The sequence below is a fragment of the Antrostomus carolinensis genome, unplaced genomic scaffold (genome assembly GCF_000700745.2).
Source record: "Antrostomus carolinensis isolate BGI_N321 unplaced genomic scaffold, ASM70074v2 scaffold5164, whole genome shotgun sequence".
NCBI classification, from domain to species: Eukaryota; Metazoa; Chordata; class Aves; order Caprimulgiformes; family Caprimulgidae; genus Antrostomus; species Antrostomus carolinensis.
In genome coordinates, this window is record NW_010309959.1 from 21,062 (window position 1) to 42,082 (window position 21,021).

A 21,021-nucleotide genomic window follows, 5' to 3' on the forward strand; every position below is an offset into this window, starting at 1 on the left:
TCCTGCCTCTGTTCCCATCAGAATGGTTCCCTCACTCTGGGTTCTTTGAAGAAGGTGGCTAGCAGAGTAGAGGTAATGATGTGTGCAGCCCACTTACAAATGAATTGAACTCCATCTAGAGTTACTAATTGCCAATGTGAGGAAGTAATTGAGTTTGCTTTGATTTCTCCAAGTCATACATAGAAGAGGATTTTACTATGCTCTACTCATCACTGCAGAGGTGTCTTTTCCTCCAACAAGGAAAGAAAAGCAAATTACAATTTTGATGGGAGAAATAGCTTGTCCTTCTAATGTCTTCTATACAGCCAGACTGTAAAAAAAAAAATACACATATGGAGAGGGGATTCCTCTGTAGTGGAGAAGAGCTGGAAAGACAAAGTGCTGCAAAGACTTAACAGAAGTAATTTGATATTGTTCCCACTTCATTTGTATCTCTGAAACAATGATCAAAAAGAGTTATTACCCTCTCCTCTTCTCCATCAGGGTCTCACTACTCCCTCTCCTACTATCTACAGTTATACACACCTTGCAAGCAGTAGTTTACTGGAGAGATGTATAGACTAGCTTGAAATAAACTGGCTCAGGTTCTGAAAGTGTCCTCACCATGTCTGGATTTCGATGGCTAGATTCTGTGTCAACTACAAATATAAATCTAGAATAGCTTTACTGGAGTGAAAGGAGTCACGCTGTACATCTTTTATCTACCACTCATGTTCCTGATGGAACTCCACCTGCACTTTTGTAGCCTCTCCTTGTTTAGAGACACCTTTCTAAATTTCTGTTGGTGTTTTAGGATGCCAAGTAAACATACTAGTTAAAAATGTGAATTGTGGCTAAGAGCAAAAAGATATTATTATTTAAAAGAAATGTGTGTGCCTGGAGCAGTCTAATAATTTCTTATCCTGTCACATTTCATCTACAAAACCTGGGAGAAACTCATTTTCCTGCATTGCTTTAATACCAGAGTCTCCAAGCTGTGCTCTGTGTTCTAAACTGACAGCTTTGTCACCTTCTCCCAAAGCAGACAAACCCAATGAAGTGAGGTTCTCCTGGAGGCTCTGGTGGGAGCTTTGATGAAAGCCATTCCTCTGCTTCTGGCTCGTGCCATGGGTGACACTCTCAGGGGTCCAGGCTGGTCTGGAACTGGCTTGAGAGTGACTGTCAGGGCTCAGCTTATCCCAGGATTTTGCCAGGTTCTGTTTAGCTGGTGCTGCTCCCACAGCGCCTGCACTATGCTATGACAGAGAGGAACACACGTTAGAGCTTGTAGTTGTACACAGCAGAGCCCTCTGCTTGCAGGACAAAGATGCAAGTTCTACTTATCTTAGCCCTTGGTGAATGGCTCATTATCTAGGAAATCTCACTCTCCTAAATGTTCACCTCCTTACTTGTTGGACAGATCCTTGGCTACTTTCCATCTTCTTTCTCTTAGAGATTGCTGGATTCCAGTGACACACCAGGCTGTCATTTTGGACACTGTAATTCTTGTTACCAAGAAGCCAGTAGGTTTTCATTTTCCCTTTGCCCTGGGACGAGAAAAAGGAGAGAGCAGAAAACAGCTATTTTCATATGATATGAAGCAGAGCAGAGAATCACTATGGCCAGGGCTACTACCTGTACCGTATTTGTTCTCTCCTTCTCTCATAAGTGGCTGCTGTTTGGGTAAAGAATTGTAATTTATATGTGGTTTGGGAGCTAATAATTCTTTCAGGTCAGAGAAAGGCCTTGCTGGTCACTGGCAGTGTTGCTAAGGGTTTAAAATCAGCCTTACACCATGTGTTTTTGTAACTGAATCCTAACAGTTGCACCCATATTCATGTGGTTCCGTGCGGGTGTAGACATAGCACCTGTATTTCAAAGCACACAGTAATAGTTTTGCATCAATTAGGAGGAATAATGTATAGCTGCTTCCAACTGAATTAGCAAGAGAATCTTGGGGCCACAGTTAAAAACTGACCTGCAATTCCCAGAACAACAATGGCCAAATCTATTATAATCTCCTTCCTATCTCATTGAACTCCTTTACTGTTGCAAAGTTACAGAAAAGCTGTTACCTTGACTTCAATTTCTCCTCTCAGCTCAATTTCATATGCATCATCTGTGAGAAGGGCATCATACGTAGCAGAACTGATGTGGATCTTCTGTGCTAGGATTCAAAACAGAGCATTAGAAAGTAATGAGTCCTCTATTCCCAGAGACCACACACCAGCCCTCCTGCACTTATCAGCTCAGTGTTTCCACCTTCTCTTTGGAAAATATCAGATTGAGGAAGAAGCACAAAGAAGGGGAAGATGCCTTAAACATTGGTTGAGGATTCTGTGACACTGTACACAGGTGTCAGCTAGAACAAGGAAGCAATTCAGCAGGTTACCAGACCCCCTGACGTGACTGTGCAGTGCTGCACGGGGTGTCTCTGCACAACAGCATTGTACACCAGTAAAAATGGGTGATATTGGTGGCAAAGGCAGCATAAAAGGCTGGACCAAGAAAACATGCACTGCCCTCTTCTATGCAGCCATGGTGTTTCTACCTAATGCCTTTTTGTTAAAATCCTTAAAACCAAACTCAGCTTACCTTTTGCTATTTCGCTTTTGTCACCCTCGTTCTCCTCTTATTTCCAATCACTTCCCAGAAATGGCATAAGGGATGTGTCTCTACTTGCCCATGTGAGTACACAAGAGGTTTTTTTGCTTATTTGCTCACTGGTGTATGTACAGGGATAGTGGGGACTGCAGGTCATGCATGTGCTGATTCTTTAGATCTCCGGTAATAAGTTCTCTAGCCTGGGATATGCCACAGAGAATGCTCCTTCTCATGTATGAACCTTATTTTGGACTTGGCCATGCCCAATGTGAGGGGGTGTAAGGAGTTTTCTCTTCACTGCAGTACCGAAGAGATGTGGAGCGCAGGTGTGAGCCTGACTGGTACATAAGGAACATACAGATTGTGCCTCAGTCACTTACGCAAGCTGGTGGATTCCATGCGAGAGGCTGTGTTTACAGTGTCCCCAAAAAGGCAGTACCGAGGCATTTTGTACCCCACAACTCCAGCTACACAGGGTCCTGGGAAAAAATGAAGCAGGGGGACCCCAATAAGAAACAAGTGGAAAAAGTGTGAGGAGATACCAAATGCAGTCACCTTCGGATCATCAGAGAGCAATGGGAACTGGGAATGCTCAGAGCATCTAGGGCCTGGCTGCACAGTATTTACTTAAGGAGAGAAGTCATGATTTGATTAGCTGTAGCTAATTGGTGCTGCTATCAGGGGAAGAGGTACTTTGCCTATATTAAATTGTTTCACAGCCCTTTCCACACTTACGCAAGCAAAAGTCCCTGTTACTGCTGAAACCAGGAGGAATACTCATCCCGAGGTCCTGTGGTGAGCCAATGGCTCGTACAGAAATGCAGAACTCTTGTCTCCTCACACAATCAGACTGTGTCCTGAGCTCTTTTTCTCATGCCTCCACCTCAGCCCACGTACCTGTGTGTATCCCAGCCCGCAGCTGCAATCTGCCCATTGGCATGTGAGGGATCACAACCTGACGAACTGCTGCCACCAGATCCAGAGACATTTTGGCAATCTCGTCAGCGTGTTTGGTGCCATTCCTTTCTGGCAGGCCACTCACTACCATGTAGGCATCACCAATGGTTTCCACCTGATGGGAAGGGGCACACATCACTAAGTGGCAGGCACCAAGTTTTTCTTTTAAAATGAGATCAGAATAAAATATATCTCTGCTGTCCACCACTTGCCAGGCTGTGGTGTAGTCCCTGTGCAGTGGCAGGTCTTGGATTTCATGGCTTTTGGCCAGCTGGCCTGGTGTATTTGATATTCACTAGGGAACAAAGTAATTAAGGTTCCAGATTCCTTGCCTGCAGGTTTGTACTCACCTTGTAAACATCGTAAGACTCGATCCTGCCGTCAAAGCAGACGTACAGATTGTTGAGCATCTCAACAACTTGCAAGGGAGTACAGGAGGCAGCAATGCTGGTGAACCCCACGATATCCGAGAAAAAGATAGTCACCTGTCACAGGGAGAAGGAAAGTGTGAAGCTAAGGTCTCCAGACAACAGTGGCAGAGCCTTGGAAGAGTTTGGGGATTTGTGAAAATCTGAGCAGAACAGCCTAAGGCACAGGCTGCACGTAGGACCAGTGTTGCAGAACTGAATAGATACAATCCTAAATTAACAAGCTCTGGCTCTGAATTGTTCTCTATTACTTTGACTGCGCTTCTCTGAATATGTTGTGCTAGATGGGAGACTGAAAGGCAAATGCTTTGAATCTTGTGAGCAGTGATCAATAGACTTCTTATGGAAGTCAGGCCTGATTTTTCTTTTAAAGTAATTTAAACTGTGGTAGAGATCAAAACTAGGTATTTGAACAAACTGCAAAATAAAAACTCAACTGCTGTCTCTGCACTTGTTGAATTAGGAAATATTAACTGGAATTTTTTTGCCTTCAAATGATTTTTGTTATGATCAAGTAATTTACAGAGAAATTAACTTTAAAAAAAATCAGATTTATAAAAGAAAGAACAACATAACCCATAATAACTGAATTGAGGAAGGGAAATGGGTGTTATAGCTGTTGGCAAAGAACTAAGTGTTTCTTCTCTGTGCTGCCTGAACTTTGTCAGTGTTTAAACTAAAATTGTTCTTTTATTCATCCTTCATAATACCAATTAATCCAGAAGAGCCACCTTTTCACTCCCTGCCGTGGTTCAGCTACTTTTGATGTCATGACTATTGTGAATTATAATTAATTGTGCAATTACAGGTTGCTGTTTCGATAATGACACCTATAAATTACATGCAAACATTTATTATTGTGTTTCACAGCTGAAAGTAACGGAGCATCCAGGGGAAAAACAGTGAATAGAATTACAATTATTGTAGCCTGAGGATTTTGGCTGTGGGCTGTGCAGCACAGCTGCTAAATTCAGCATTGACAGCAGCATGCATGCTATGAGGTAGATCTGCAAATAAATGGGTGCCTGGCCAAATTCTGCCCTTGTTTTTGTGTCAACAGGCTTCATTAGTTACACACTTGAGGCTACGAGATCATTCGTCCCTCTCATCCTTCTCTAAGTCCCATGATCTCCTTTCAGTTATGTTTATGGAATCACACTGGCAAGCACAGACAGGATTTGTCCTACATTGTTTTTTTGTGATTCTTCCCATTTTACAAGGAGGAAACTCAGTTCTTGCTCCTGTGTACTCGTGATCTAATGGTGCTGTCTGGCTCTCATGAGTAGGCTCTTAAACCCAAAGAAGACAACTTGCCAACATTGGATCTTTGACATCTAAAGCTACACTTCTGGAAATTTCAGCTCTTCTTCCTTCCCCATCAGCCTAAGTGCTTCATGGTGCATCGCACAGCTCTTTCAAAAGCCTATTGTGAATATTTGGATTCCCATCCACGCTCGACTTCGCGAGCAAAACCAGGTCCTTCACATGGTGGGAAGGTAGGTGCTTTTTGAGGTGAATACTTTTCCATCCTTGGTGACAGCATCCTTTCCATTTGCTAACCTGATCATAGTTTTCTGCCTCAACTTTTTGGCATTTCCTTAGCTGCTTGGCCACAGACTTTGGCAACATCTGGTGTAAGAGGTCCTCAGCTAGCTGCCTCTCCCTTTTCAAGTCCTCTGTCTTTTCCTTGAGGTTCCTGGCATAATTCTGTATCCAATCTGTCATTTGCTTGAAGGACATCAGGATGATGGGGTAAATGAGGCAGGCTATCACTAACAGACTGATCTTAAGGCTCATTGTGGACAGGATTTCTTTAGATTTCTTGATGAACTTTTCCTGTCCCTTCTGCAGCAGGCAGCTCTGTACATAATGCAGTTCCTTTACCAAGGCTTCAATGGACACAAATTCACCTGAGCTCAAGAATGGAATGGAAAAAGACATTCCTTCATAGGAGGTGAAATGAAGTGATAGATTGACGTTCTCCGTCCAGCACTTACGTACACTCTCAGATGAGAAGATAGCATAGTTCAGAATGGCAAAAAATTGATGCAATGTTGTTTGAAAGTTTGTAGATGCTGGTGTTAAATGAGCTTTAAGCATGGCTTCTCTTATTCGAAGGATGAGTTTAAATGCTACTATGTCTGCCCAGTCAGGGTTGGATCTCACAGCTTTGAGGTCTTCATTAGGACTACTAAAATGCTCCAGCAGTTCAGAGATCACTCTGGAGAGCACCTGGCTGGCTTCAGTATCCCCTGTGCTATTTAATTTTTGTCTCATGTCAATGATGTAAAATCTACAAATGGAGATTTTCTCCTTGCACCGGCAATTCTCACAATACAGCTCTGCTTCACTTGCCTTACAGAGGGAGTTTAAATTCCCCAATAGCTGAGCATGAAATGATCTATTCCTCTTGTCTGCTGCTGGGAACAGCCAGCGGTGCCTTTCTTCCTGCAGGAGACAGATGAAGTTAACAGCCCACAGGTTTTCACAAGACCCAAGTTCTTGAAGGGCTTTCCCTGTGTTTCTCCATGTTTCCAAGCTGTTGCTCAAATCAAAAGAAATAGCTCCAAGGAGGCTGCAGAAGGAGACCATGCATGCTGTCAAAATCCTTTGAACTGTTTTCCTACTACCAGCATTGGAGTGGGGAGAACATCTAAAAAGAAAGAATTTAAAAAAAAAAAAAAAGAGTAATGGTTTCTGATCCCTGGGGTGTTTCTTGCAGCTCCTGAAAACATGACTGGAGCTAGTATGATGTTTAACAATTCACATACATTTTGAAAGAAAGTACAGGGATCATGCATTAGCTGTACATTATTGAAAGACATATTTTATTGGGTTTTGTTCCATCTGACATTTTATTTTAAAAGAAAAGGTAAAGAAACTGTTTCTGTGACACACTCAGAGCTGCAAAACCACATGAAACAGAGCTGCAAAAACATATCAGTTTTTCTATGACTGTTAAGACTGATACAATTATTTGGTGTAGGTTTTATTCTCTGTGGTACTCAGTCCAAATCTTAAGCAAGTCCCTGAAAAGATAGGTTACATATTTCAGTGATCACAAAGTGGAACCGTTGAATTTTTTTTAGAACTTTTAAAATTTGTTCTTAATAGGAATTTCCAGATAATTAATAATTTGTGTTGATATACTCAAATGACTCAGATGTTTCCACAGTATTGTCTAAATATTTCAAAAGGAAAATGAATCAAATTTCAGTTCCATTTCAGTTTTTACAGAAGCATATACATATCCAATTTTACTGTTTGAGCTTCATTATTACCTTTTCTGTCCTTCTGTTTCATGCTGCACATAATTGACATCCATGTTCCATGCAACAAAGTAACCTCTAATGATTTTCATTTTCAGAACTATTAATCAATCCTTTACAATCTTACATTAATGATACTCATTGAAAACAACTGTTATGCTGAAGCTGGTGACTCCTGAATTACTGGGCAACCCTTATTTCCACTGATAAAGAACAAACCAGGGGACTGGGTTACTGGTCAGTCCATTCAGCTCAGTATTTTGTTTTATTTTGTTTTTTTTTTTTCTCTTTTTCTCTGCATAGTAAAGCAGATTGAAAAAAGCTCTCCTTAGATTACCTGCTCTTTCAAACAGGTGAAATTACATTTTCAATAAGATAAATAAAAACCCAATAAAGCCTGTTGTTTCTCAGCAGCGGCTGATATTAGGCAAAACAAGTTCCTGTTGGGCTCTCTGCAGCAGAATGGTGGTTAATGGTTGTAAAGTAGAAGAAAAGTAATAGAAGTACAGTCCCCAAAGATGATAAACAGCCATGTTTTCTTTTATTTGTTGAATACAATTTACATTTATTTATTTATTTATTTATTTTCAATTCAAAGGTAACAGCTGCAAAATATCTGACTGAAAGAAACAGCAAGTTTAGAAAAATTATCTCCAAACTCACATGCATTTCTGTTCTCACAACAAACTTCCAAGCTTTTCCTTATGCTATCTACTGCTTACCTTTGAGTTGCTTGTCCTCCATTTTTAATCAGTTGTTTTACTTTTGAATCTGCCAAAATACGTGCCGGGAGGGAGAAGAAAAATACAACAAAAATCCACCTTGATTTTATACTGCCTACCTTTTAGTTTAATGAAAGAAATACTTTAATTTAATTTAGTACTTTAATTTAGCACTAGGCTAAAAGGTGGTGATTCTGGTTGTGCTTTGCAAAAAATCCCCATTTGTGTCTGTGTCAGCCCACGGTGCCAGTTCAGAGGTCTTCACCTGCCATCTGAATGACTTAAAAACAAGCAACGGGCATGTGAAGGAGATAGGTCTGCAGAGATCCTGCCAGCACTCACTGCTAGACTTTACCCTTCCCCTTGCTAAGTCCCAAGATGACAGGGTGTTAAAAACCTCTCTGTAAAAGCATTTTGCAGCACTCCCACACTCACCTGCATGGACCTGCTTGCCCTCGTGCTGCCTTCCCGCTGGGCATTGCCACTGCTTGCTCTGCTGAGTCCCGCTCGCAGACTCAGGGGTCCCGCCAGCTGCCTGCCCGCTGCCTCCAGCCCTGCCAGTGCCTCACTTTGTCACCCCAGAGTTGTTCCTGTGGCTCTGTAACTCTTCCCACTGCCCAGCCTCTTCACAGCAGGCTCATGTCTTCCCCCAGGTGAGGGTAGCAAGCTCCAGACCAAGGCAGGGGAAGGGCTCTAAAAGGTCTCTGGCATTATCGCTAAATACAGGCTCCAGTCCTGACAATACAGGGGAAGAAGTGACAGGGACACATGTTTTTCTTTCATCTTGCGAAAAAAAGTGTTTATTGCAGTATGGTTAGGTGTAATACTTGTGTTGTTAAAAGCACAATTTCCCAGCTCTTTGTGATCAAAGGTGTCATGATTATGACTTTATTCAAACTGTTTTCCTTCTTGGCATCTATCATCCAGTTCTCTTTGGATTAGTTGGTTGCCATAACCTACAAAAATATAAAACAAGTGAAAAATCAGATCATGAGTCTCAGGAATTTGTAAATAGTAGATGTTGCAACCAAGATGCATGATTTAAATAACTGAAATAAGATCAGTCACTTTTTAGATTAAAGATTATATTAAATTAAAAAATAACTGATGTTCCAGACTCTAGCAGCGTGTGCTGCCTTCTAGGATGCAATTGCAACAATTAGTGTTATTGGTGAATATAAATTTGAGTAATCACTTCTGGAGTCATACCAGTAAAATCTTTATGACTATATTTATAGCTCTAATATAGTGGGAGAATGCATTCATAAACATCAAGACTTATTTAAAAGTGAAAATAATTTGGACAACTATTTAGGAAGAGGATGCTGCTTTTTTTTTTTGCTGCAAAGACTGCTTTTTTAAATGGTAAGGGCTTTTCTACAGAGCCCTTAAATACTTTATTTGTATGTAAAGTAGCATTTGAGTCAAAAGTGATACAGGTCCCTGAGCAGGTGACAGAAATCTCAGTCAGAGAGAACCTCAGAAGTAGCCAAGTGTCTGTATCCTCTAGCAGCAGAACCCAGCACCTTACCTGCTGGATCCAGCTGTTGAAAGCAGAGACCCGAGTGAAGACGGAAGGCTTGTGGTAATAGTTGCAGCCAAGAGAAGAGCCAAAGCTGACGACACCATGCACTTCCCACCGGCCATCAGCACCTTGGCAGTTCAGTGGGCCACCAGAGTCCCCCTAGGAGGAAGGGGGAACACAGTTAATGGCAGTCATAGTGTGAATAGCTCCTCATTGCTGTTTTTAAACTTTCCTTCCCATCAGGCCTGTTTGTGTCTGAAACAAAGCCCTAAGAGTGGTGTTCTCTGGACTCACATTACAACTGGAGGTGACTCCATCCCCACCAGCGCAAACCATGGTGGGTTTCACTGTGCTTCCCCACCAGCTAGGACTGGAACAAGTTGCATAATCCACCACCAGCAAAAGTCCTTGCTGCAGGTCATCTGGAAGAGCTCCATTTGCTGGGAGGAAATAGAAACAAAGGAGTCATAGTACCAGCTGGCACTGAAGAAAGAACAAAACTGCATTGTTAAGTTTCTCCCAGGATCTGGGTGCTATCACGCCAGGTAAGAAACTCCACAGGGGCTCTATTAAAGGAGAAGCTGTATAATCTATTCCTTAGCTCTATTATTTTATATATTTTTATATCTATATAGTTATATATTTATACATATATATAAAGGCCTTAATTGACTAATAATTTGCATTCCATTTAAAAATGTCTCATTGTTAGAGAAATAAAAGGCTGTTCTTTGTTCAGGAGTTTGCCATTTACTTCTCACTCTAGGAATTGCCTGTAAACCCGAGCTGAAACTTCTGCTGAAGTCTTTGAGATTTTCTTCACCTTACAGCTATTCCCTTATGTGTCTTTTCAGTTATTCAGCAGGGTATGTTAGGATTAGCAAATTCACCAGTCTGCACACTGTTAAATTTGTGTTACAATAGCTTGTAACAGTTTAGTACAGGGCCCTCTGGCGCTGTACTAGCCCCATTACAAGCAAACTAAACTTGAAAGGCAGAGAAAAAAATCATACTGTGTGAGTGAAGTGGGGCCTGATAAACTACCTCTCACTACACTAAGTTGAGGTGGTCTTGAGCACCATCAACAGCCTTTTTCCAATCCATCCCAAAGGAGAAGGCAGGACTCAAAGGCTTTATTCCACTATTTTGCAAATGTCCAAGTACTTACTCTGCAGCCGTCCCCATCCTGTCACATAACAGGCAGTGTTGGATGATAGGATGCTTTGTGCAGGGGGCAGGCAGGCCAGCTTAATGTGGTCACTCAAGGTGACGTGTTCAGTGAGTTTGATCAGAGCAATGTCATACCTGTGGTCATGTGCACACATTTGAGAGTGGGGAAGAGAAAGAGTGAAGAGGTGTGCAAATAGATTAAGACTCAGTAGCATGAATATTTAGCAGTTCTACAGCACTTGGCCTATTCAGAAGAGCTACAAGGGAGCAAGGAGGCCAGTACATATCCTCCACCCGCAAAGCAATGGGGAAATCCATGGACTGGAAGACTATTCCCTGCAGAACTGTCCACTTTCCTGCTGGCAGCTTTCTGGAAATTGCCTTTTATAGGTTCTGCCATGTTTATACATTCATAGGAGGGCTTCAAAGAGTGTTGTATAAATTGATTCATTCCCTTTCACTGTACAAAAGAAATTATTGCATGGAACAGCTTCCCACTCAAGCATAAACATGCAAAATGGCATCTGAAAAGATAATCAATAAGCAATTAATTTTTAAAGTTCTTTATCTTCTCTTGAAGGGGAAAGGTACAGACTGGAGACTCAACTCTCATCTATGAGCAAACATGTAGAAACATCACTGTAAGCTGTAACAGGAGGCTCTAAACATTTATGCATTTAACTGCCACATCTCAGGGTGGGTGGGATTCAGATAGTTTGATTTTTGCCCTGCCTCTAATAACTGAAAAAATACTTGCCACCAACTTACCCATTTGCAATTTTCTGTGGATCCCAGTTCTCATTGACAATGATTTTTTCTGGAGAAAGGGCAATTGATCCTTCTTCTTCAGCTGCTAGGTTGTATTTTCCAAGAAATACTCGATATTTCCTAGAAGAACTGGGCAAGAAAAGGACTAACACTCAGTTATGCAGCTGCTGGCTTGCTGCTTAGGCATCTGCATCTTTGCCACCTGAGATATTCAGTAAGAATATCCTTAAGGCTGTAATCTCGTATCACATGCATGATTTGTCTGGAGCTGAGCCAAAGCCTGATTGATTTGCAAAGGACAAAGCATTGTGTGCTGGGCTTAATAACCATTTCATCTCCAAGCTGTCCTGTCAACTCCTGCTTAAGGCTTCATTTACAAACTCAAGTTGCCTCCAATCTTTCCAGGATTCAGCTTGTATTCTTGAATGAAATAAAAAATTTGGACTGCTTTTTTGACAGTGATAAACAGCTTCACTGATAAACAACGGAGTGATAGATACAATATGTAGGGTGTATAATAATAACATGCAGCCAACCCTTCTTATTTCATTCAAAAATAAGAATGAAATTCTCATTTCAAATCAAAATGGGGTTGTCTTTGTGGAAACAGTTTTGATGCTTGGGCATAGCTGCACCTGATCATTTCTGTGTTATACTGCCCCATAATACGAAGAGCTTACTGTAAAAGACTGGTACATTCAAAACATTTGTGATTATTTCTTCAGGGAGTGTATTGATTAGTTAATCTGTGGATCTCACTGCCACATATATTATAGAAACAGGCAACACAGCAACTTGAAAACATAATGATGTCTGTAGTTATTTACAGAAAATGGAAAGTATGTAATTCAGGTAATTGTATGAGGAGATTTTTCCCCTCCACTTTTATTCTAAGAAAATTCAAAGGTGCGTTTCTTCTTCTGACTTATTAGTTACAATCAAAAGATACTGTGTGAAAATCTGAGCTCTCAATAGGGAAAGGGAGAACTGGCATTAATACAGTTTTGCTTCATCTATCTCTGGTCATGCAGTGCTTCCTGGGTACAGACTTTAACTCCACTATTTACCTGATGCAATGTGCAGCTGTCATCACCCAGTTGGTTGCAATGAGGGTTCCTCCACAGGTGTGACGCCATTTGCCATTTGAACTGTACTGAAGGGAGGCCTAGGATCAACGTATCAAGTAAGGCTCAGATTTTTGTTAACTGATTTTTCTGATTATTGCGCTTTCTTCCTACACCCAGAACACAACTTGCTGCTGGAAGATGGTGTGAGGCTTTTAAGCAACAAGTTTCCAACTCCTGGCCACAGAAAAGGTTCTCTTCTTCCCTAACATCCAAAAGCTTGATTTTTTTTTAATGTTGTTTCTTCCAAAGCTCTCGCTAAGCCTGGCCCAAACAGAGCATTTCATTTGCTTTAGAAATGTGGTTTTTAACTCCATATACAACTACGCTCCAGTAGGCACAGTATGCTCCACTGAATTTCACAGTCATCTTGCTTAAATGTGGGATGGTGCCCGAGACTCCTGAAAGAACATGAAAGCCTGCATAACCAGCAAGAGGTGGCACATTCAGAGCTTTGTTAAAAGGAATGGAGACTTTGGGATTGATCAGAATGTCATATTCAAAACTTAAGACAAGATGCATTAAATGAAATATAGGACCTGGTTTTGTCCAGCCATGTTGTGTGAGGATAGCACAACCCTCACTGTTCCAGAGAAATCACAGAATGACCAACCTGCCAGGGCCAGCTGTACGGTCTCGCGTCTTCACCTCCAACAACTCTAGACACAATGGGTGGGTAGGCAGGAACCCCGCAGCCAAAAGCTAGAAGACATACAGAATAGGATGTGTAGTTTAGAAGAAGGAGGTTTTAAAAAAATGTCAGTAAGAGAGGGGTTTTTTTCTAAGTATAGACTGTGTTGTACAGAACACTGCAAGGTACAAAGATGGGCTGTGATTTAATGTGATGCCAGTGAGGATGCAGCCATCAGTCACAACTGACCAATGTTATATAAAGCCTGTTGGAAACGTTTCATTTTTCTGACAGATAATCAAATCAAGTTGGCTTAACCAAATTCTCATGTGTCAGCTGAGATGCAGCTCTTAGCCAGTGCAACAATTTGATGTGGATTAACTGTATTTCAGTGTATTCAAGCTAAGTAAAAAAACCTTTGAATTTGCTAAGGGCTGCTCTGAGTAAAGCTTATCAAGCCCCTAGAACAAGAACAGAATAGCACAGCACCTAGTTACTGTTTTGAGAGAACTTTTAAATTAACTTCCAGTGCTGTATCTCTTCCTGCTTTGCTGCAGAATGTTTGATTCCCCTAAAAAAGGAAAGCTGCTGTTAGATTGAATTACTTTTTCCTTTAAAACTAATGCTGAAATTAGGTACGCACCTGCAGCTGCCAGAGTCAGTACAGCGAGGAGGACTCCGAGCATGATGCTGGTTAGCTGTATGCTGCAGGCTCTGCTCTGCAAGACATTTTATGGGTTATCATTTATCTCTGCGACATGTGACTTAAAATGCAGTGCTATTCTGATGCCAATGGAAAACTCACGTAATTGTGGGATAATTTTTTATATGCACAAGTGTCTAAAAAACCATCAGTTTAGATGGTCCTTGGATCCAGGCTATAAAAACAACTTGGTTAAAAAAAAAAGTTCGGAGTTGCGTATAATCTGTAGCAGCTGTTTGCTTTCCCATTGCCTTGAAAGTTCATCACAAAGGTGTTTTCAGAAGGAAAATGTTAAGTGAATTATTCTAACACTTGGTGGTATGTCAGCAGTAACAGCGTCTGATATATTCAGACAGTGATAGATACAGACATGTCAGTGGGGATGGATTAGGTGATCTCTGGAGACCCCCTTCCAACCATAATTATTGTGCGATTCCATGATTGCTTGAAATTTCATTTTGTTCTGGTTTGTTTTGTGACTGAATGGCAACTACCACTTTGCACTGCCTGAAAACCTGTATCTTCTTTTCTAGATGAAGTTGCGTGTGTTTTAGCATGCCATGCTTTTTCAATAAAACAAACTATAATTGCTTTGAAGTGGAAGATGTTTCAAGCAATACAAAGAACCAGCTGTCCATGATGATGGAGAAAAACACTGGTGTAGCACCGTGAGCCAGACTTCGTTTCTTTCATATTTACCTCTAATTGTTAGATCAGTAGCACATCCCTGGAAGAGAACAAAGTTCCTGTAGCATTGCAAATGAGCATTTTTACACCCCAAATCAGCATAGTGGCCTGTGGTATCATGCAGCGTAAGCTTGTTAATGACAAAGGGTAAACTATTTTCACTAATAGGACAAACCAGGCAAGAGCAGGCATTTAGACCACTACAGAGCTGCTGCCACAAGAGAAAGTGTCCTAATTCATAACTGGACATTTGAGATCCATGACTTGGTATCAACACTTACCCTTGGGTCTCTTTCTTCCTTTTTTTCTTTGATGACAGGAATTTTCCATCCTCTGTCATGTTTCCATCTGCCTCCACTTTACCTGAAAAGCTGTTACTGGTTGTTAAAAACCAAACATCTCTGTCCCATAAGCCAGGTCACAGATAGGGAGCAAACTTATTAGAATGGAAACGAATATCATAATGCCAGTTGCATTGTACATACAGACCAAACTAGAGGTTTCAAAAAAGCTGAAATAAATCTATTGTTTAATGTCAGTTTTAACAAGCAGCACTGATTTCATAGCTTCCATTCAGCAGTAGGTACTGGTTTGGATGGAGGATGCCTGGAGCACACATGTGGAAGGCAGAAATATATAATGCTTTGCTGTTTTGTCTGCTTCTCAAGAATGTATTATCCTACCCAGACAATACCACTTGAGAAAGCTGCATTCTGAATTTCAAATAGAATCAACCAAACTCTGCTGTGGCATCTTGTATTTATTATCTGACAAAAGCATAAATCAAGATTAACTGAGTGCAGAATTGATTCTAATTTTTTTTTTCATTAATTAGTTGGCTCTTCTTAATGTCTGAGTGTACAAGCTAAACAACATGCTATGCTTTTCAGTTTAACTTCCATGCCACCATCATTTTCATTGAATACCAACTCAAAATTAAGTATAAATTGTGGATGTTCAGTTAGTATTTCAGCTTTCCTGTTTTGTGGGGTGTGCTTTTAAACAAGGAATTTTTTAAACATTTTTAAAGCATTTTTACAATTTCACAAATCCAACCTTCTGCTATCTTGCACACTGTAAATAAGAAACCTATTATTTTTTCCCCTTTCTTCTTTGCAAAGGAATTCTGAAAGTTCTTTTATATGGGGGGAACACTCATAAGAATAATAACTTTTTTAATGTGAAACACTCTCAAAGCTTTTTTTTTTTGTGTGTGTGTGTGTTCTACTCCTGCTTTATGTAACAGTTGCTTATCCATCTTTTCCAGGTCTAGCCTAAATAGGCTGAAGTATCTTTCTTGGACTCAGTGGGCATCACACTGTCGTTGTCAGTTCTGCAAACGAACATCAAAAGGCTCAGCCTCCAGCTCATACCATGTTGACTTGGAAACAGTGCCCTGGAAGCTCTTATCATCTTCATGCCAGATGTTTTACAGAAACTAAGCAGCTCATGGAACTTCAGAAAGAAAGAGCAGGAACTTCTGGTATGTTCTGTTAAAGCATAAAAGCTAGTATCTCTTTCAAAACACAACGTACTTGGTGTACAATTTACAACGTACTCCACTGCCTCCCTATCTTTAGTCTGTTCCCTTGTAGGGTAGTAACTATGCTAGACCAATTAGTAATCTGCTTTCTGAGGGTTTTTTATCTGAAACTAGACAGTAACCTATTTAAAAATTCAAAGTTAAATCCTGCCCTAGCTTTTCATTGGGAACACCAAATGTGCCAAATTCATTACTTGCTGGATGGCCATTAAATATGCTACTTGATTGTTCCCTGGGTTCCTTTCTGTGTTCTTAAAACTAAAGCTTGGCCTGCATGCCTCAAGATAGAGCCCAGGAAATGGACATTAGCACCACCCTGAGTGTTTCTGTCTCTTATTGTGCCTTCCAAATTGTCTGTTCCCAGCTTAGATCCATTTATGTATTATTTTCCACACTGTATTTCCTTTTAATCCAAGCACTTTTGTAGTCAATACCAGCCATAGATGTAACATAAGGCACTGCTTGCTTTAACTGGGTGGGGAGCAAGGGGAGGAAACAAGAGAGACCAAAAAAACCCCCCCCAAAAAACTCAACCACACTTTAGCAATCAGATTAGACTGAAAGATATTTATTTAGAAACAACAGCTTTGGTATTTTTAAAACCAAACGACCTTTAAATCACTAGAAAGTGGGATGTCTTCCCCCATAGCCAAAACAAACCAATGCACAAAGTCTCAATATGCTTAGAATAGGAAACTTGCAGATCAGCATTTCCAAGTGTAAATCCAGAAAACAATTTAATTAAATTGGTTTTGCACTCTACAATCATAAAGGCTGAAAAACCTGTTACCAGCACTTAGATATCTACACTTCAATTGACTGACTTGTTAACTGAAATGGAGGAAAAATTATTAACATCCTCCCCCTCCCCCCAAGCAATAAATTAAAAAATGTATATCAGAAGGTAAGTTACACTAAAGTTTTCTAGTTAACTCTCTGAAGGGAACATAATTATTTGTTTTCCTGTAAAATTAAAAAACAAATCAAAATGTCAAAGGACTTAGTGTATCTTCAAGTATTTTCACCAAATGGATTACTCAGTAGGGAACTGAACAGCTTACAAGGAAAAAGAAACATTTGTTACACAAGCTTCTGGGATAAACTCTTGAATAACCACACCTTCCAAGTCTCGGATTCCTCTCTTAACAAGGCACAAAAGGATTGTTGCTTTCAAAAGGTCCTTGTTCTCAGCTGCAAAGTTGTCAGATGTCTCGTGCAAATGGAGGCTGAAAGCAGGACTAAGTTCACTTGGACACGAGGATGTTCCCACTCAGTTAAGGAAACAGACTGTTATTTCAACACCATTTATCTTGTTTACTGCTACAGAGATTTTGAGCTTCAGCTGGCTTCCACTTCATCTCTGTTTCTGGAATCAAGTTCTGCATCATCTTCGTTTTAAGTAGGTCCATTTAAGACGAGGCAACAGACTTGTTTGCTGTACACTGCAAGGTTTTTTGCAGTGTCAAGAAGGAAGAGGTGTCACATCAGCCCTGGTGTGTAGCTGTGAAGCTTCTCAGCGTTTCAGAGCATAGTGTCAGGGACAGTTATCTGTAGTAATGGTTAACAAGTCATTTTGTAAAAGGTGGAAGGCAAGTCTTGTAGGTGATGAAGGCAACCAGATAGACAGCAGTGAAAAAGGGACATAATTTTATAATTTAAAGGACATGTTTCAGGACACATCAGGGCACAGCTATGTACACAATAACTGAAATCACTTCCTGACCTCCTCTTCCTTTTGCACTAAGGTCTTGATCATGATCACAGGCTTATAACTGCAGTTGTCTTTGATACACATATCTATCCTACCTCTTCCTAGGTTAGTTTGTCTAGCCACAAGCACCTTCATTATTTCAATGGATGACAGGTATTCAGACCTGCTTGGGATCAGGCCTGATCTCCAGTGCTGAGAGGAAAATTCCCAACTCGCTTTAAACACCCCTTATGTAGTCAAGTTTAGTCAAGTACCTTCTGTCCAGCCTTAGCTTATCCAAAACTGAATTTGCTTTTAGAATTTGGAAAAACAGGGCGATCTAAAGCTAGAACTTTTTCTCTGACAGGTCTATTTAACTATGTCCTTTTTTATTTCCCTTTTTTTTAAAAAAAAAAAAAATGCAAGCTACATGTAACTGTTCAGCCCTAAGGAGGGATGTCTCTGAACAATAGGGCTAGCTCACACAGAAAATCCAGTCTTGTCTTTCATTTCTGCTCCGTATCAACATGCAACCAGAAAGTACCAGTACTGAGAGCAGAAATCACTGTCTATCATCTATTCTGTGCTAAGTTTTTACTAGCAACTAAGTTTTCTAAGGCAACTCAAAAATTTCAAATCCTTTACGCCAAAGTGAGATGCAGTAGAGCTTGAAGTCAGAACCTCCAACTTCCTGTACTGTAAAAAGAATTCAGTGCTTTTCTTAACACAGCTATGTATTTTGTCTGAACGGGAGAAACACTAGCTCAGCACTTTGCCAAAATGTTGGTGGTAAATGTGGTTTGATGGAGGACTGCACAGTGTCTATAAATCTATGAACATTTACCAGTAGTCTCAACAAGTCACCACCCTGACCTGAGAACACCAGCTTGCTTTTGTGTGTTCCTGTATGACACCACACACATTCAAACCAGGCAGACAAGTGTGCACATCTCCCACACAGCAGTAAAGACAAGTACAGCAGCTCTCTCACAAGCATTCTCATACTGCATAACAAAAGACATCATCTCATGACACAGCTGCAACTGTTGGCTTAAAAACAAGCAACATCCTACAGCAAGGTGTGGAAAAGGGACAGAAAAGCTGTGTCTGCCTTGATCTGCAGCCTTACAACTGTTTAAGAAGTAGAGATGATGGATTTATCTTTTTTTTTTGTGAGCCTACCACTCCAATCCCTGCCCTAATCCTACTTCTTGCAAGAAGAGGTCACAGATCATTTGTTGCAAGAGAGACCAAAAATCCTCACAGTCCAAGACAGAACCTCCCCAGGCACAGCTGACAGAAAATCAGGTTGACAACACTCAGTGGACAGCAGCCAAAAGCAGCAGCAGCCTTATACCTTGCTCCTGAAGAGCGGCTTGGCTCCTGGCCCACAATATTCATTGTAGATGAGTTTGAACAGAAACAAGTGAAACAATGTGATTAAGGAGGCCACACTGAACCAGAACAGGAAGGGTAAGCCTGGGTATTGCTTGGCCATGTGTTCCTCATGAGCCAGAATAGCTTTAAGATGGAGTGTGTGTCTCAGGTCCTGCAAGTGGATCAAATCTGTCGATATATAAAGCAGTGGTGTGATGGGTTGAGTCACCATGACAGGGAATGTATGACCTCGTGCCTCTGAGGTCAGCTCCACAGGCTCATTCATACAGCCTGCCTCACACGCATACAGTCTAACTGGCTTGTCTTGGAATTTCACAGACACATGCAAGAAGGGCTTTCCTTCAGCATCCAGCAGAACAGCTAGATTAATCAAGTCCTTATTGTAATGGATCCCACGTAAAGAATAGCTGTTATGAAGTACGTCAGGGTCAGCCTGAAACTGAAGATGGTTTTCTGTGAACTGCAGACCCCCAAAACTAAGCACCATTCCCTGCATAAGTCCATGGACTCCAGCTGCCACAAGACCTTTGCATCCCCGTTTCTGGAGCGTTAGCTTCCACAGGTCTGAGAGTTGCAAGATCTGGGTGACACTGGTCAGCTTTGCAGGCCATAGGTTCTCTGCATGCATGGTCGCATGGCCACTGAAGCAGTGGTCAGCATAGTTCAAGCTGGCTTCCATTTTTTCTCTGTCCTCACCACTGATGAGCGGGTCCAGCAGAGGAGCTGGCATGCTTGACAGCACATAGTAGAGGGTCATGTTAACAGTCTCACTGGATGGCGTGTGCAAATCTGTGATCTTTCGCATTTCAACCCCTGTAATAAAAGAAAACAACCAAGAGTTAGAGGATCACACGTGAATATGACTAACTAGGAAAAAAAAAAGATCAAATGTGTATTGTATGTTGTCGTTCAATACACGGGTGTTCTTTGTAACATCGAAGAAATCTTTGCCTATGAAACACTGAAGTGAAATGTTTCCTTGTGTTTTTTTAGATGCTCTCTCTACTCCTTAGAGTTTCAAAGCCAAGCTCCCATGAAAGGCAAAGTTAGTTTGATATACAGATGCCTTATGGAGCTGTCACCAAGACTCCACAAGAATGATCTGTCAAAGGAACCTCTTATCGTTTTACTCACTATAAAACCACAAGTTCTACATTACCTGGGCAGCTACTCTTTCAAGCAAGGCTGTTAAAATCTTATTTGAATAAAAAGTATCCTTGTAGGACACTCCTTAACTTCCATGAAGAAATCTATCCTTTATACTGTCACTAGAAGTCAACTCTATTTCTAACTTAGAGCTGACATGAAAGCCAGCACACCCAGAGTTTTGATTAGAAATGTTCTTCCATCATTTCCTTTATGCAGTAAGAAATACTCCACTTTTTTGAAGTTTGCTGGGTTCCAGACCAGGAACGCTGTTGTATTATCCCACAAGGTGCCTTCTGGCTCCCAAGAGAAGCCCATCACAAAGAGCAGAGTCTCGGGAGACCTCAGAGTAACTGGGTCACTGAGCTTTCAGCTGCCCTTTAAAGCAACCCTTTGGAAGTTGAACATCACTCTCCTTACCTGAAATGAACAGGTCAGACCAGGTCTGTTGGTGCTCCTGGAAAAGATCTTCCACCCCCATCTGCATCACCTCCAGCATCTCTTTCTTGGCCGACTCCCTCAGCTTGCTGAAGGTCTCCTCCAACCTGGAGACCTCGATGGGCTCTGAGGTGTACACCACGGACAGCACGGTTTCGTCAAAGTGCGATTTGGGCGCAACCTGCACCCGGCTCACGAGCTTCTTGGCAGCCACCACCATAAGCACCACCTTGGGGCTC

The 21,021-nt window shown here is 41.2% G+C and overlaps 3 protein-coding genes across 3 annotated transcripts; all 3 read right to left on the reverse strand.

Moving 5' to 3' along the window:
• Positions 1 to 422: 422 nt before the first annotated feature.
• LOC114818491 (atrial natriuretic peptide receptor 2) lies at positions 423 to 7,981 on the reverse strand. The gene is made up of 8 exons (XM_029084554.1): positions 7,960 to 7,981; positions 5,529 to 5,878; positions 3,891 to 4,025; positions 3,481 to 3,655; positions 2,964 to 3,062; positions 2,055 to 2,146; positions 1,389 to 1,526; positions 423 to 434 (listed from the first exon to the last, which is right to left on the reverse strand). Exons 1-8 carry the CDS (start codon positions 7,979 to 7,981, stop codon positions 423 to 425), a joined length of 1,023 nt encoding a protein of 340 aa, XP_028940387.1.
• An 866-nt stretch (positions 7,982 to 8,847) lies between these two features.
• Positions 8,848 to 13,282, reverse strand: LOC104519278 (chymotrypsin-like elastase family member 2A; the record flags this gene model as incomplete). Its single annotated transcript, XM_029084555.1, has 7 exons — positions 8,848 to 8,915; positions 9,397 to 9,643; positions 9,779 to 9,924; positions 10,653 to 10,789; positions 11,423 to 11,551; positions 12,490 to 12,587; positions 13,160 to 13,282. Coding segments are annotated over 7 exons (948 nt in total), but the record flags the coding sequence as incomplete, so codon positions are not given.
• A 5,561-nt stretch (positions 13,283 to 18,843) lies between these two features.
• On the reverse strand, positions 18,844 to 21,017 carry KIAA2013 (KIAA2013 ortholog; the record flags this gene model as incomplete). The annotated part of the gene is made up of 2 exons (XM_010166232.2): positions 18,844 to 20,011; positions 20,765 to 21,017. Coding segments are annotated over 2 exons (1,113 nt in total), but the record flags the coding sequence as incomplete, so codon positions are not given.
• Positions 21,018 to 21,021: the final 4 nt, after the last annotated feature.

What these genes read in the sequence shown, in the direction of transcription:
- LOC114818491 (XM_029084554.1), bottom strand. Translation starts at nt 7,981, where the DNA reads ATGGAGGACAAGCAACTCAAAG. An exon ending in AGTCTTACGATGTTTACAAG is followed by an intron (nt 3,656 to 3,890) that starts GTGAGTACAAAC and finishes CCTTCCCATCAG; the next exon opens with GTGGAAACCATTGGTGATGC. An exon ending in GAGGAGAAATTGAAGTCAAG is followed by an intron (nt 1,527 to 2,054) that starts GTAACAGCTTTT and finishes TTCTCGTCCCAG; the next exon opens with GGCAAAGGGAAAATGAAAAC.